Source organism: Podarcis melisellensis (assembly GCF_964234715.1).
Source record: "Podarcis melisellensis genome assembly, chromosome: 6".
NCBI lineage: Eukaryota > Metazoa > Chordata > Lepidosauria > Squamata > Lacertidae > Podarcis > Podarcis melisellensis.
The window spans coordinates 38719851-38733353 of NC_138538.1; the positions used below are offsets into that span (position 1 = coordinate 38719851).

General features: G+C 42.0%; 1 protein-coding gene across 10 annotated transcripts in view; it reads right to left on the reverse strand.

Moving 5' to 3' along the window:
* The window catches only part of LOC309372097 (membrane cofactor protein-like), a 59522-nt gene extending 51662 nt beyond the window's left edge, over nt 1-7860 (reverse strand). For 2 of the 10 annotated variants that reach the window (XM_081915346.1, XM_081915342.1), the window contains exons 1-2: nt 7444-7860; nt 978-1166 (exon numbers count right to left, since the gene is read on the reverse strand). In XM_081915346.1, the coding sequence (XP_081771472.1) occupies nt 978-1166; nt 7444-7510 (256 nt within the window). In that variant the 5' untranslated portion in view covers nt 7511-7860. The remainder of the gene's footprint in view (nt 1-977; nt 1167-7443) is intronic. The other 8 variants (XM_081915343.1, XM_081915338.1, XM_081915347.1 and 5 more) reach the window with 7 other exon arrangements.
* Nucleotides 7861-13503: the final 5643 nt, after the last annotated feature.

The following is a 13503-nucleotide window of genomic DNA, read 5'->3' on the forward strand; positions in this document are numbered from 1 at the left end:
CAAGGAGTTTTAGCTGAATTTTAGGAAAATGTGGTTTTACCTGCCAGTTTTTTTAAAAAATATATTTTTGTTTATTTATTTTTTACATAAAATATAATAATATTCAGCTACAGTCATTTAAGGCAGTCAGGTCTCAATCTGAAAGCCGAACCCCACTCTCTGATTAGGAGGAAGTCAGAGAACAAAGTTCAGATGTTCTGAAGAAACCTCCATCCATCATTATCGGGGAAAGCAAACCTCCGGGAAAGCAGAGATCAGCTTGGACACTGCTTAACTGCTTTTTAAGGAGTCCAGGACTGCATATCACATTCCGTTTAATTGTTTCATAATGTTAGGCATATTTGCTCCAGCAAAACCTCATGGGGAATATTTTGGAGGGCATACACAATAAGGGGTTGTATCCAACTAACTTAAGTCCAGGAAATAACCTTAACTTCCTCCCTCTCTGAAAGTGAGGGAGGGTGACAAGAGGAGTCACTTTGGGCCCAATATTGGAGGGGCTCAGTGCTGTGCCACACACCTGTGACATCACAAGCATGGGGCACGCCTGTGACATCACTTGCACGGGATATAATGAGCACCTGTGACATCGCAGATGTGCACAACTGGGAGACGCCCAAGCGCCTAGCCCAGCTCACCAAGCTTGGTGGTGGACCAAGCAAATCTCCTGCCAGCCAGGCTGCGGCATGGCTGAGGCTGGCACGGCCAAAGTGGGAGCCACTACTGTGTCTGCCACAGCAGCAGCGATCGGTGGCAGAGGCAGGGAAAACGGCAGCAGCAATGCAATTGTAAGACACCCTGAGAACCTGTAGAACGGGATATAAAACATTTGCTTAAAATCCATCAATATATGAATTAAACAAGATGTCACCCTTGATTCTAAAACGAATAGTCATTTAAAAAGCCACAAACAACCCCCTCTCCCCCCCCCATAACAATATGTCAAGGATAGGTACATTAAAAAAATAAACACTTACCCACACAAAACTGTTCTATGTGTGACCACTTTGAATCTGGAAGACATGTTACAACATCTACTTTTCCATAGACATTAAAAAAGTTGCCCAGACACTTGTAAATTACCGTTGAGCCTGGAGAGAAAGATGCGCCCTCAATATTCTTATGAGGGACTCCATTGCGAATGACTGGTGGAGGGCCACAATCACCTATGATAGGCAGAAAATATTGCTTTTAAATCAATGCATTGCTGGCATTGTATTCAAAAAATATTACTATGAATTTAGCTTGAGAACTGGCAGAAACACACATCATTACCTTGTTCAGTTTCATTCAGCTTTCATGCAGAATACTGTATTTCGTTTTAGATGTATATTGCAAGGATGACCAAGCACTTATAAAACACCTTCAATGCACAAACCTTTTAACAACCAGTATCTCATCCATCCATCTTCCCAAACCTGAGACAGTCCCTATTTAGCAAAGGGGAAATGAACTAACATTTATCCCAAGACTCTCAGCCAATCTAATTCTCTATTTTAGCCTGCAATAGCTGTAAAAATAAAAAACCAAACAGATCAGGCAAAGCTGACCTTACTATTAGGCAAGGTGAGGCAGCTGCTTCCTGTGGTTTTTATTGGTTCCCACCCTCAATACCTACATGTATTTAGCTTTTTCCAATCTCCTGAACTGGCAATGGAACTTGCTTGTTTCTGAGTTGGGCAGGATTAGCCTGTTTTCTCATTTGGTCACCTCCCAATATGTCATAGGCAGTAGTGCTGGGAAAGTCCTCTGTTTGAGTGAGCAGGCAGAATGGCAGCCAGCCCAGGACATGCACTTTAGCAAGCATTACATTTGTGCACATGTTATTCTGCTGCCATACCGACCTACCATAGTTTCCAGATCTGTCAGGGAAACCTTGCTGGCGGTTCCCATGCCTAATAAGCACTGTGGTGCAGGGGCCCATGGTGGGGCGTTCTCTGCTTTACCCTCTCTTCTGAGGTGTGTCTCACCACCACATTGCTTTCATTTTGATGGCAACACAGCTCTTCGCCTATGTCCTTGTGGAGGGGGAAAGTGTGCAAGGGATTTGTGTATTTTGGTTGGTGCTGCTGCTTTTCAGTCTTTGTTTTGGATTTTGTATTGGGTTGTTTTATGCCTTTTTTAGATTTATGGTGAAGTCAAATTTTGAAGTTTTTGTTTTTGAAGAGGCCTTTAGGTGAAGGGTGGATTATAAATACTTTTGATAAATAAATAAAATTGCTGCTGTGTTGTATACAGGTGACCATTCTGTGCGCACTTTTAGCCCTGGGGATGGAATGGGCTTACAGTCTTAAAAGTGTTGGAGGAAAGAACTGCCTATGTATGCCTCTGCCCCTCTAAGGCTACCAACTTCCCTCGGCGCTGTGATGGAACCTGTTGAATATCAGCTGCTAGTTCAGTGAGCTTTTGGGCATGGAATAATGTAGGAAGCTAGCCAGATCTTTGCCTCAGACAGCAAAATGCCACATCAGCTTGTGGTGAGACAAGAATGACAAACCACCAGCGTGCCCAGGAACCAGCTGTTGGCACAATGCCACACTTAACCCACATTTAAGATGCTTGCAAACTGAACTTTAAAAAAGCTGGCAGGGGGAGGAGAAGAAAATAAAACAGGAGTTAGCAAAATCGTGTTTCCTGTACTCACAATATTTACAGAAAAGCCACGGAGCTTTTTAATAAGTAATTTTGTTATTGCAGCTGGGAGAAACGTGGAGACAAGAACATTACACTAACATATATGATTGCAGCGTTACCAGCCAAGCATCACAGGGCTCACCACAAACCTTATTTATCCAACAGTGCTGCTCTGCCTACACAACAGGCTTCCATGTGCCACATCAAAATTAACTCTATTTTCCTGTCACTTCCAGCCCCCTGCATGCCCTCAAAATCAGGCCTGTAGGGATAGGGGACCCTCCAGAGCATACTGGGGCATGCCAAAGGCCAGGGATCAGCATTTGGCAAAAGCTGTAAGAACCTAAAAATAGTCTTGCTGGATCAGCTCAGTGAGACATCTAGTGCAGCATCCTATTATCACAGTGGAAATAGCCACTCCTAACCACCAAGTGTTTACGAGTGTTGTCAGCTTTGCAGATGCACAAGAGGCCATTGCCAAGGTTACTCATATTGGCCAAACATTTGTATCCAACCAGAACGCTGTCTCAGTGCCACTTCTTCCCTACTCTCTCTCACACACAGTATCCAAGTATTAGGCATCTTGGCCAAATTTCAATACACCAAATTAGGCATATCAGAACTTTGTTCTCACAGCTTTTGAAGGAGTATTCTTTAAGGATATAAATCACATGATGATGTCACTAGCGGGCTGTGCTTGAGTATGCATAATTACATATACTCTTTCCCCTCAACAGTTATAAAAGTTCTTCTTCAGCTTGCAATGCTGAATCATTGGAAGGATGTGACTAAACATACAGCAGTAACAAAAATATCTCTAAGTCAATGGGCAGTATCCAATTAAGTCGCTCAAGTAGCGGAAGGACTTCTGGTTCCGCAATATAACTTCCCCTTTCTCTCTCTCTGCACGCCTCCTAAACTAGTTTGGGGTTCTTCCTTTCTGGAGCATATTGAGGGAGCATACAGGGAGAGGAAAAGGAGAGGATGTTCCACTACACCGTGCAAACAGAAATCCTTGGACTAATGGAACCATTTTGTTGGATACTGCCCATAATTTTAACTCACCACCAGTACACAGCACTGGTACTTGAAAAGTCCCTGCAAGTTCTTTGTGGCAGCTGTTGTAGATGCAACTGTTTTTTAAATTTATTTTTATTTATTTCTAATTTTAACAAAGTAATAATAATAAACAAATAAAAATGTGATGGTCTGACCCCTTTCCTTTTTAACAGTGCAAATTCTACAAATACCTCCTATATCTCATCAAAACCATTTCTCCTGTATATTCCCCACCTTACCTTGATAGCACATGTTAATTTATCATTAATAACTACAGTATATCCCACACCTCTTTATACCATTCTTCCATTTTATATTCACATAGCACTGGTACTTGAAAAGTCCCTGCAAGTTCTTTGTGGCAGCTGCTGTAGAGGCAACTGCTTTTTCAGCAATTAACTTATCACTGCTTTCTGATAAAAAGCTGATTTCCGGCTGAGCAGTCTCATGCCCATGCTTAGCAAAGCTCAATCCAGATAAGATGGAGTTTGTGGGTGGTTCCCTAGACTGGATGGATGGGGCGAAGCCTCCTCTTGATGGCATTACATTCCTTCCAAACAAGCAGGTAGTAGTTTGGGAGTACTTCTGGATCCATCACTGTCGTGGCCCTGGTGGTGCAGAGTGCCCTCCATCAGCTTCAGATGGCGGACCAGGCCCAACTATACTCTTATTTGGGCAGGGACAGCCTATCTTCTGTTGTCTACATTAGATCACTGCACAGAGGACTGCAATGGAGGGTGATTCAGAAATCATTGTTGGTGCAGAATTCACTGGTCAGATTGCTCAATAGGGCAAGATGGCTTGAGCACATAACACCAATCCTGGCCTGACTACACTGGTTACCAGTTAAGTTTCCAAGCCTAATTCAAAGTGCTGCTTTTGACCTATAAAGCCTTATGCAGTTCAGGACCCCAATACCTCAAAGACCACCTCTCCCTGGCACTCTGGACCTGGCTTTCGTCACCTGGAAGATCTGGAAGGTAGCAATGTGAGAATGGACCTGTTCAGTGGTGACTCCCTGTTTGTGGAATGTTGTGGCACCCACATTATATAAAATCATTTTTAACCAGACTTTTGCCTTTTAATTATCTTTGGCCTTGAGTGGGTGGAATGTTTTAATCCTGCCTTTTAAAAAATAGGATTTTCCTTTAGGGTCTTTATTTTTTCTTTTCTTTTATGCTGGTTTCAATGTATGTGTTTGTATGTACATATATTGAAAGCTTTGAATTACCTTGGTAAAAAAAGATGAATAATTTTTAATAATAATAATAATTCACTGTCTTTTTGAACAGAATGGTACAGAGCACACTTAAATACTGTGCTAAGCTAACTGCCCCAGAACCATGTACTCCCTCAAACTGGATTGTATTAAAATAACCTCTGAACATCACCTCATATAGGGCCCTGTTCCAAAAGAGCTGCATTGACTACCAGTTCATTTCTGGGTTCAATTTACAGTGGTACCTCAGGTTAAGTACTTAATTCGTTCCGGAGGTCCATACTTAACCTGAAACTGTTCTTAACCTGAAGCACCACTTTAGCTAATGGGGCCTCCTGCTGCTGCCGTGCCACCGGAGCCCGATTTCTGTTCTCATCCTGAAGCAAAGTTCTTAACCTGAAGCACTATTTCTGGGTTAGCGGAGTGTTTAACCTGAAGCGTATGTAACCTGAAGTACCACTGTACAGTACTCACTTTAGAGTTTTAAGCCCTAAATAACTTAGGCCCCACATGGCCTGAAAGACCTTCCCTGCAGAACCTCACAGGTGTTAAGATCAGCAGAGGGGAAGCTCTTGGGAGTTTCACAGTCCTCAGAATTCAGGGGGGAGGGGTCGGCCCAGAAGATTGTATTCTCTGTGGAATCCCCTAAATTGTGGAATTCCCTCCTCACAGATATGTGTCTGGCTTCTTCACTATTCAGCTTTCGGCAAAAGCTGAAGATGAACCTCTCCACCTTTGAGATGTGTGTTTCCGGGGCCCACTCTATTCCTTTGACTGTTAACTGTTTTAACTGTTTTAAATTTTGAATTTTAAATTGTAACCCAACCTGGGACCTGTTGGTAAAGGGTGTGTAATTAATGATGATGAAAACAACAACAACAGCGTGAAATTGTAGAAATTGCTTTAGGAATGTGCCTTCTTTTTTGGTCACTAACACTAGTAATCAAGAGGAAAGGAGAGCAAAATTGTCAAGTTCAGATGTTATAATGATTTCCAGCACTTATTTCAGCCCTGATACATATGGTTGAGGTTGGGGTTTTTTTTGGGGGGGGGTGGGGAGGTAGTTTATTCCCATCAAATTAGATGTGCTTCAAGAATTAAACAACAAACTACTGACAGGTTTTCCCCCCCATTTCCACCATTCTTTTCTGCCAAACAGGCTCTCAAAGCAGTTTACAACGCAAATGCAATCCATACAAACAGCGGATTATTTTGATTAAGCTGATTATTTGGATATTGTGTTTTTAGAACCAATTACTTGGTGAAAATGTAATACGTCATCTTTAAATATCACATTCTAAGAAGGCCCAGTCCTGCCTTACTCCCCCAAGAATCAATGGGACGTCACCTATTCCTGAGTTGCACCATATACAAAACAACTTAAGAAAAGCCTGTTGCACCAGGCCAGTGATCCACCTAGTCCAGAATCCTGTTCTCACAGTGGCCAAGCTCCCCTCCTGCAATTTCCAGCAGCTGACCTTCAGAAGCATACTACCAAGAAGTACCACTCCAGTTAGGGTGACTTTAAGTTGTATGAGTATATAAGTTCTATGAAACGATTTTCTTTCTTTCTTTCAAAAGCGCTCTTTGGGTGAGGCAAATTACATCAAATAAAAACAAAGGAACGAAATATCAGGGGAGTTAAAAGGTAGAAACAGGCTTGACATCCACTTGGCTGGGAAGTTGTTTTGGTCTCTTTCTCCCTACCCCACCCCTCCATCCATACTATTAGTGACTGGATTAACTATGAAGTATTCCATTTTAGATTAAAAATATGCTTGTTCATTCAAACATCATTCAGAATAATACTTGTTAGTTTCCGCTTGGCATTCCTACTTATGCTGCTGAGTAAGATTTACTCAAATCCAGTTAACAATTATATAGATAAAACAACAGGCATCTATGACGAAATACTACCTTTTCTCTCCCGCCCCCCCCCCCATACCCACATTGCAGAAGGCTGGACTGGATGACCCTCAGGATTCCTCCCAACTCTACCATTCTATGATTCTAGAAGATGAAATACTATACTACATATGTGTGTGTTTATTTATTCTATAAACTTTATACACTGCTTGATTGTAAAAATCCCCAAAGTGGTTTACAAAGGACAGTAAAAGCAAGAAAATAAATTACAACCCTACTGTAAAATGTACAAAAGTTAAAATACTAAAACAAATTAACATTACCTCAACTTTCTGAGCAGCCGGGTAGGTCTGTCTAAAAAGGAATGTTTTTAAACAGGTGCAGAAAAGTGTGTGTGTGTGTGTGCAGATATGTGCCTTTCTCAAACTCGAATCCCCAGATGTTGCACTACAACTCCCATCCTCCCTAGTTACTAGGACCAGTGGTCAGGGATGATGGGAGTTGCAGCTCATCAACACCTAAAGGCGGAAGTGTGGGTCTGGTGTTTATGTTTGAAGTCGGGCAGGATGGTGGGCGCTCCTAGCTGGCTCCCAGTGGCTCCAAGGGGCAGGGGGTGGGATCCCCTCTGTCGAGTCGCGGCTCCCGCTTTCCCTCCAGCTACTCACTCAGGACGCCGGCAAGTAGTGCAGAAAGCGCGAGGAGCCTCGGGCCAAGGCTGGGCGGCGAGAGCATCGCAGCGCGCAGCGTCCGCGCCCTCCAAGAAGAGCCTCTTCCAGGGAGCGATTAAGGCTTCCAAGAACGCCGCCGCGAGAGTCCGCGGGGCGGGGCCTGGAGGGGAGGAATCCGTCGAGGCGGGGAGAGAGCGGGAGGTTCAGGGAGTTGCGGCGACGCGCGAGGGGAACCTCTGCCCGCCTCCTCCTCTTCGCGCTGGGAAGTGCAAAAGCTGCAAGGAAATCGTTCGGTCCTCTTACACAGTTTTTGTTCCCCCCGCTATGACGTGAAGCCTGGGAAGTTCGGCGGTTCGTTGTCAGACTTGCCAAGGATGTTGCTACCACGGAATGAAAATAGTTACTCGTTTGGGGAATTTGAAAGTTTAAATACCCTTAAGGCTCAGCCCAGAATTATAGCCTCGCTCGGTTTTCTAGTTACGCCCCAAAGCGGAATGTTAAGGTGTGGTGGTGGTGGTGGTTTTTTGGCAAGGCGTGTGTGGGAATGCCGTCATGTGTCTTTCTCTCAAATATATAAATACATAGACTCGTAGAACTCGCTCCAGAGTTGGAAGGGACACTAGGGTCATCTAGTCCACCCCCTGCAGTCCAGGAGTCTCATATTCACTCGTGCCTGAACAATGTTGTATTTCAGATTAGTGTCAGGCCCTGGGGAATGTACAGAAGGCTTACTACACATAGGGAACCTCGAGCCCAGGGCCAAATATGGCCCTCCAGGCCTGGCTGGCTGCTGGCCCTCAGAATTGTCGCTGGGCCATTGGCCCGATACAGCAGTCTTTTCTTGTGTTCTTAACATTACAATTATGTTAAACCGTGGAGTTCCTCTTTTTCACAAATAAATGAAATTTCTCCGGTTACATCCTGTTCTTCTGCCACATCCTGGGTGCTGTGAGCAGTTACAGCTGGTTGCCATGCTGGCAAATGTTGTTGATACCTGCAAAATAAACATTAATGCAGCAAGTCTGTGAGGTAGGGTAAGCTGAGACTTAAGTCACCCATGGAGGTTTGCGGATGTGTGATTTGATGATTTGAGCCTAGGTCTTCCAAAATAACTACTGCCCCACACTAACTAGAATCTGGCAGCCATGAATGGAGCCAGGACAGAATGGAATATGTTGACTTTTCGGAACTCAGCACTAAGGTACCAAACATAATACGATTCTGTTAGCATAGTAAAATACTCCCTGACTGTCAGATTTAGCAGCAGTGCTGGGCCATTTCAACTTTGCACAGAAAAGTCAAAACTATGGTAGCAACGTAATGCCAGTGCTTAGTTTTAATAAACAAATACGTTTTTCATTATTAACATTTTAAACAAGATTAGGAAAAAAATGAAATAACCAATACTGTACTCTTTATCAATTCCTATCAAGTCCTATCTAGAGAGTGAATTGATTTCCTGAAGTACCAAATCCCAAAAATCTGCCAGTAGATGGCACACAAACCAAAGGGGACAAATACAGGAATGAGCGTTTAATTTGTTTACAACACCATCACTGTGGCGAAAAGTGGAGGTTTATATAAGAGAGAGTTGGACTGGAGTATAGCATCATCTCTATATTGTTTTTAGTGCAGGTTTTTGATTCATGCTGAGACCCTCTTCATAGATGCATTAATCAACTCTCTGCTTGCTTGTTGCTTAATGAAAGCTTTTATAATAAAAGAGCTAACTTGTCACGCACTTGTTCTTCTAAAAGTTCACATCCTTATTTTTATTGTAAAAAAAATAAAGCCTACATAGCGATTTATCACAAAATACTTTGGGATTGATTTTTACCATAAAATGTGAATGGTAGAAAAGAGAAGTAAGTGGAGATGGGGGGGGGGACTAAATGTTTGACCTTTGATTAAATTTCCAAAATTCTGGTTTTTAATAGGGGCTACAAACTCAGTTTAGGTTCCATGCCCCAAGTTTTTAATGAGAAAAAAGCTGCTGTTACCGGTATTCCATCTAGACCATTGTTTTTCAGTACCAACCAGGGTTTTTCCTCATCTTTATTACCCAAAAGCCAAATTTGCCTCCCACTGGTTTGCCTCACAATAAGTATGTATATGGCCCATCCTCCCTCTCCCTTTAAGAAATAGCACTTTCTGATTCAAGCCCCGCTCTCAATATAAATCCTATCATTTTCTGTCAGGTTTTTAGTATTTTTAATTCTTTTTATAGCTTAGTTTATTTGTATCCTAGCCACTTTTTTGTACTATTTGCGCTATATACTACATGGGAACCACCAAGGGACCAGATAACATTACAACCATATTGTCAGCAAATAAAATTATTAAATGTTCCTTTCCCTTTATTATGGTCCTTTATTATTGAAGTTGGCTCTTAATGCCACCACCAGTGGCTTCGAAGCTAGAACAAATAACAGAGGGAAGGGGGAGCAATCTTGTTTCATTCCTCTGTATATTATAATGGATCAAGAGGCATGCCCATTCATTCTTATTGCTGCCTTTGACAATTGGTAAATCAGTTTGATGGCATGAATTATTTCATGCCCCAGAAATAAATTAGAAATTACCTGAAGGAGGAGCTTTCTGTGCCACCAAAGGCTAGGCTGACACTGAGCATAGTTTTTGTTCTTCACAATGGTGAATTAACATTTAGAAAGCTCCTAACTGGATTAACTGTGTATCTGCAGTCTTTCTGTAAAGATCTCTTGGATCCATTTCTGTAAACGATTGGGTCAGAAACTATTTCATCTATGGGTGGATCTAGACACATGTTAAAAATGCTATAAATAAGTCAGAAATTAAATCGTTACAACAAAAGATAAAAAGGCCTATGTAAAAATCCATATAAATTCCTTTTTGCTCTTTGGTGCCATCTAGTGTTGCATGTTTATAATGCATTCAAAAAGTATTATTGTGACGAATGTAGCAGAGTCCTACGTGTTGACAATATTGCTATCAGTTTTTTGATGTAAACGACGCAATGCCACATGCCCTTAAAAGATACTGTGAGAAATTCAGTGTTGCTCTACAATGCTCATTGTGTCTGGGCAAGCATTTTAGCTTGCCAGACAGCAAAATCCCCCTCTCCCTGCTGCATTGTTCTGGAGGCTCTCGTGACACCCCCAAGCCCATTTTGATGGACACAGGAGAAGAGAGGGCAGAAAGCACCACTGCCCAAACCAAAGTCCTTGCACGGGGCTTCTGCTGATGGGATTCATTTGTTGAACCCCACACTATTTTTTTGTCCTTTTGCTATGTTTATTCAATAGGTAAAGTGGACCTGATGGTGGCCTCTGCATCTGTTTTTCAAATGTCTGCTCTGTTCATGTGTACAGCAGGGTGGAGTAGAGGGTGGCTGCAGTTCAATGTCAACATCAAAAACAACATTAATCCTCTTCCTTCTCTGCTCTTCCTCTTTGCATTCCATTGCTTTAGATATTTTTCTCCCCGAGCAGCTCACTTTCACTATTGGGAGTCAGGCTGGGAGAAAAATACATAAGACTCTTGCCAGGAATTAAGAAGGCAGGGGTGAAGATATATGAATAAACAACCCCTGACAGTTCTGTTTTAGCTCAATTATCAGGCTTGAAAACTCACTGCAAAACTTCAGCCTTCCCAATAAAGTTATTCCCTTCCCAGTGGAATTTGAACCTGACGTAAGTTTGAAATATCTGATTTACCATTGTACAGAAACTCCCTCCATCTGAGGCATTACTCTTGCCACTGCAAAAACTGTGGTCAGTCTGCTGGAAATCTCATGCCTTGTGTTTTAAAATATGCATAATGTGCATGTTTACGGATCAAGAATGAGATGTTATGGCCCATCCAGACTAGTGCTTTAACACATTGTCTTCTATGTATCTTTGCTCTTGACTTGTGGGAAAGTGCATTAGTGGTGTATTTATCCTGCATTAGATTCTTCTGCGATGTTATCCCAATGCTATCCCACTGTTGCTGTCCAGAAGGGCTACAGCACAACAAAAGCAGGATGAAAATAAACCAGTACATTTGTGGTATAAATATTTATAGGATTTCAGCAGGGAGCTATGGGAGATGCACTGATTGGGAATGAAACAGTGTGACCACCTCAAAGCTTTGGCAGGATAAAACAGTATTGTTATCTGATGAATGTGAGCACATATACTGTATTAGTCTATCAAATTGCATTGTTTGCAGCTGCAGCGAATAAAATCTAAGCAAGAATTTTGAGCCAAGCATCAATGGTTTGTAAAGGAAGCTTGTTAATTTGAGAAAGTTAAAATTAAGAACTACCTTCAAAAAAAGTTTATAATTGATTTTAATTTTGATTCTAGTTTTATTTTCACTGGAGAGTATATTTATGTATCCTTTATTATTGTGTATTTTATTGTATTTGCTACAGGCAATAAATATTTATTGTATTGAAAGCAGAATAAGCACAAAGCATCAGGAAAGTGTAATGAAAAGGACGTCTGGAGGGGCCATTAGCTCAGCTAGTCACATGCATGCAATCTATATTCTAGACTCAAATATGCCTGGAGTCATCTGATAGTAGCAAAGTTGGCTTATCTCACATTAAAACTCTCTTGCCAAGTACATAATTTCTTCATGATTGGGTAGCTTAGCAGAAAAGAAGTATGCCAAACAGATGGCAAATGAAAGCAAATGCAACTAGAAGAAAAATGTGTGTAAAAAGGGCATGCATGATCAAAGCAGCCATTGATTTAAGAGGTTGTTGCAGCTTTTATCTTTTGCATGCTTGTGCACGTGTATTTGTTACTACTGAATATTCATAGTAACATTGCCATAGTGTCATGGTGGATGAGGTGGCAGATAGCTTATTCTGTACATGAATATATATATGAATATGAAATTATTATTTACTGGTATGATTCACTTTATATGCTATATTTTTTCTTTACCTATACTATAGCAATTAATAAAAAATAGTCCAGTAGCACCTTAGAGACCAACTAAGTTTGTTCTTGGTATAAGCTCTCGTATGCATGCACATTTCTTCAGATACCAATTTCGTGCATACAGAGCCCGGAAGACAGATATAAAACAATGATATTGATCTATTGCAAGATCATCAACCTCACATCCTTGGTTGGGCTGAGTTAGGTGAACTCAGGGTGTGTTCACATTGCTGCATTAGAACACACTCTGTCCCCTGCTTCCCAGTGTGTTTCTCTGCTCTTTCCCCTCTAGCTGTTCAGATCAGCACAGCTTCATCAGTGTCAGATTCATTTCTCTGTGTGTATACACAAGAGGACATTGACAAGGCCCCATGTGGAGCACATTACAGTAATCCAAACAGGATGTAACTAAGGTGTGCCAAATCAACATCTCAAGGAACAGGCACAGCTGGCACACTAGCTTTAACTGTGCAAATACACTTCTGGGCACTGAAGAACATGAGCACCCATCAGGGCTGGGTGCAAGAGAACACCCAAATTGTGGACCTGTGTATTCAGGGAGAGTTTTACATTCCATCCAGCACAGGCTGAATCCCTATTCCCTGTTCTGCCTTGCAACTGACCAAGAGCACGTCTGTCTTGTCTGGATTAAGTTTCCATTTCTTCAACATCATGCAATCTGTAACTTGTGACAGACATCAATTTAGAACTGAGGCAACTTCTTTCGATTTAGGTAGAAAGGATTTAAAGCTGGATGTCATCAGCATACTTGTAACAATGAACCCTAAAACTCTAGACAAGCCCTCCTAGTGGTTTCCTGTAAATGATAAATCGCATGGGAGAGAGAACAGAATCCCTAGGAGCCCTGCAGGCCAAACATGAGTTCTCCACCACCACTTTCTGGGTTTGTCCCTCCAGGAAGGAACAGAGTCAGTGAAAAATAGTGTCTCCTTGTCCCATCTCAGTGAGGCAGCCCAGAAGGATACCATGGTTGATGGTATCAAAAGCTGCCAAGAGGTCCAGCAGAACCAATAGAGCCACACTACCCCTGTCCAGTTCCTGACATAAGGAATTCATCAAAGCTACCAAAGCCATCTTTGTCTCATAACTAGGTCTGTAACCAGATTAAAATGGATCTAAATAC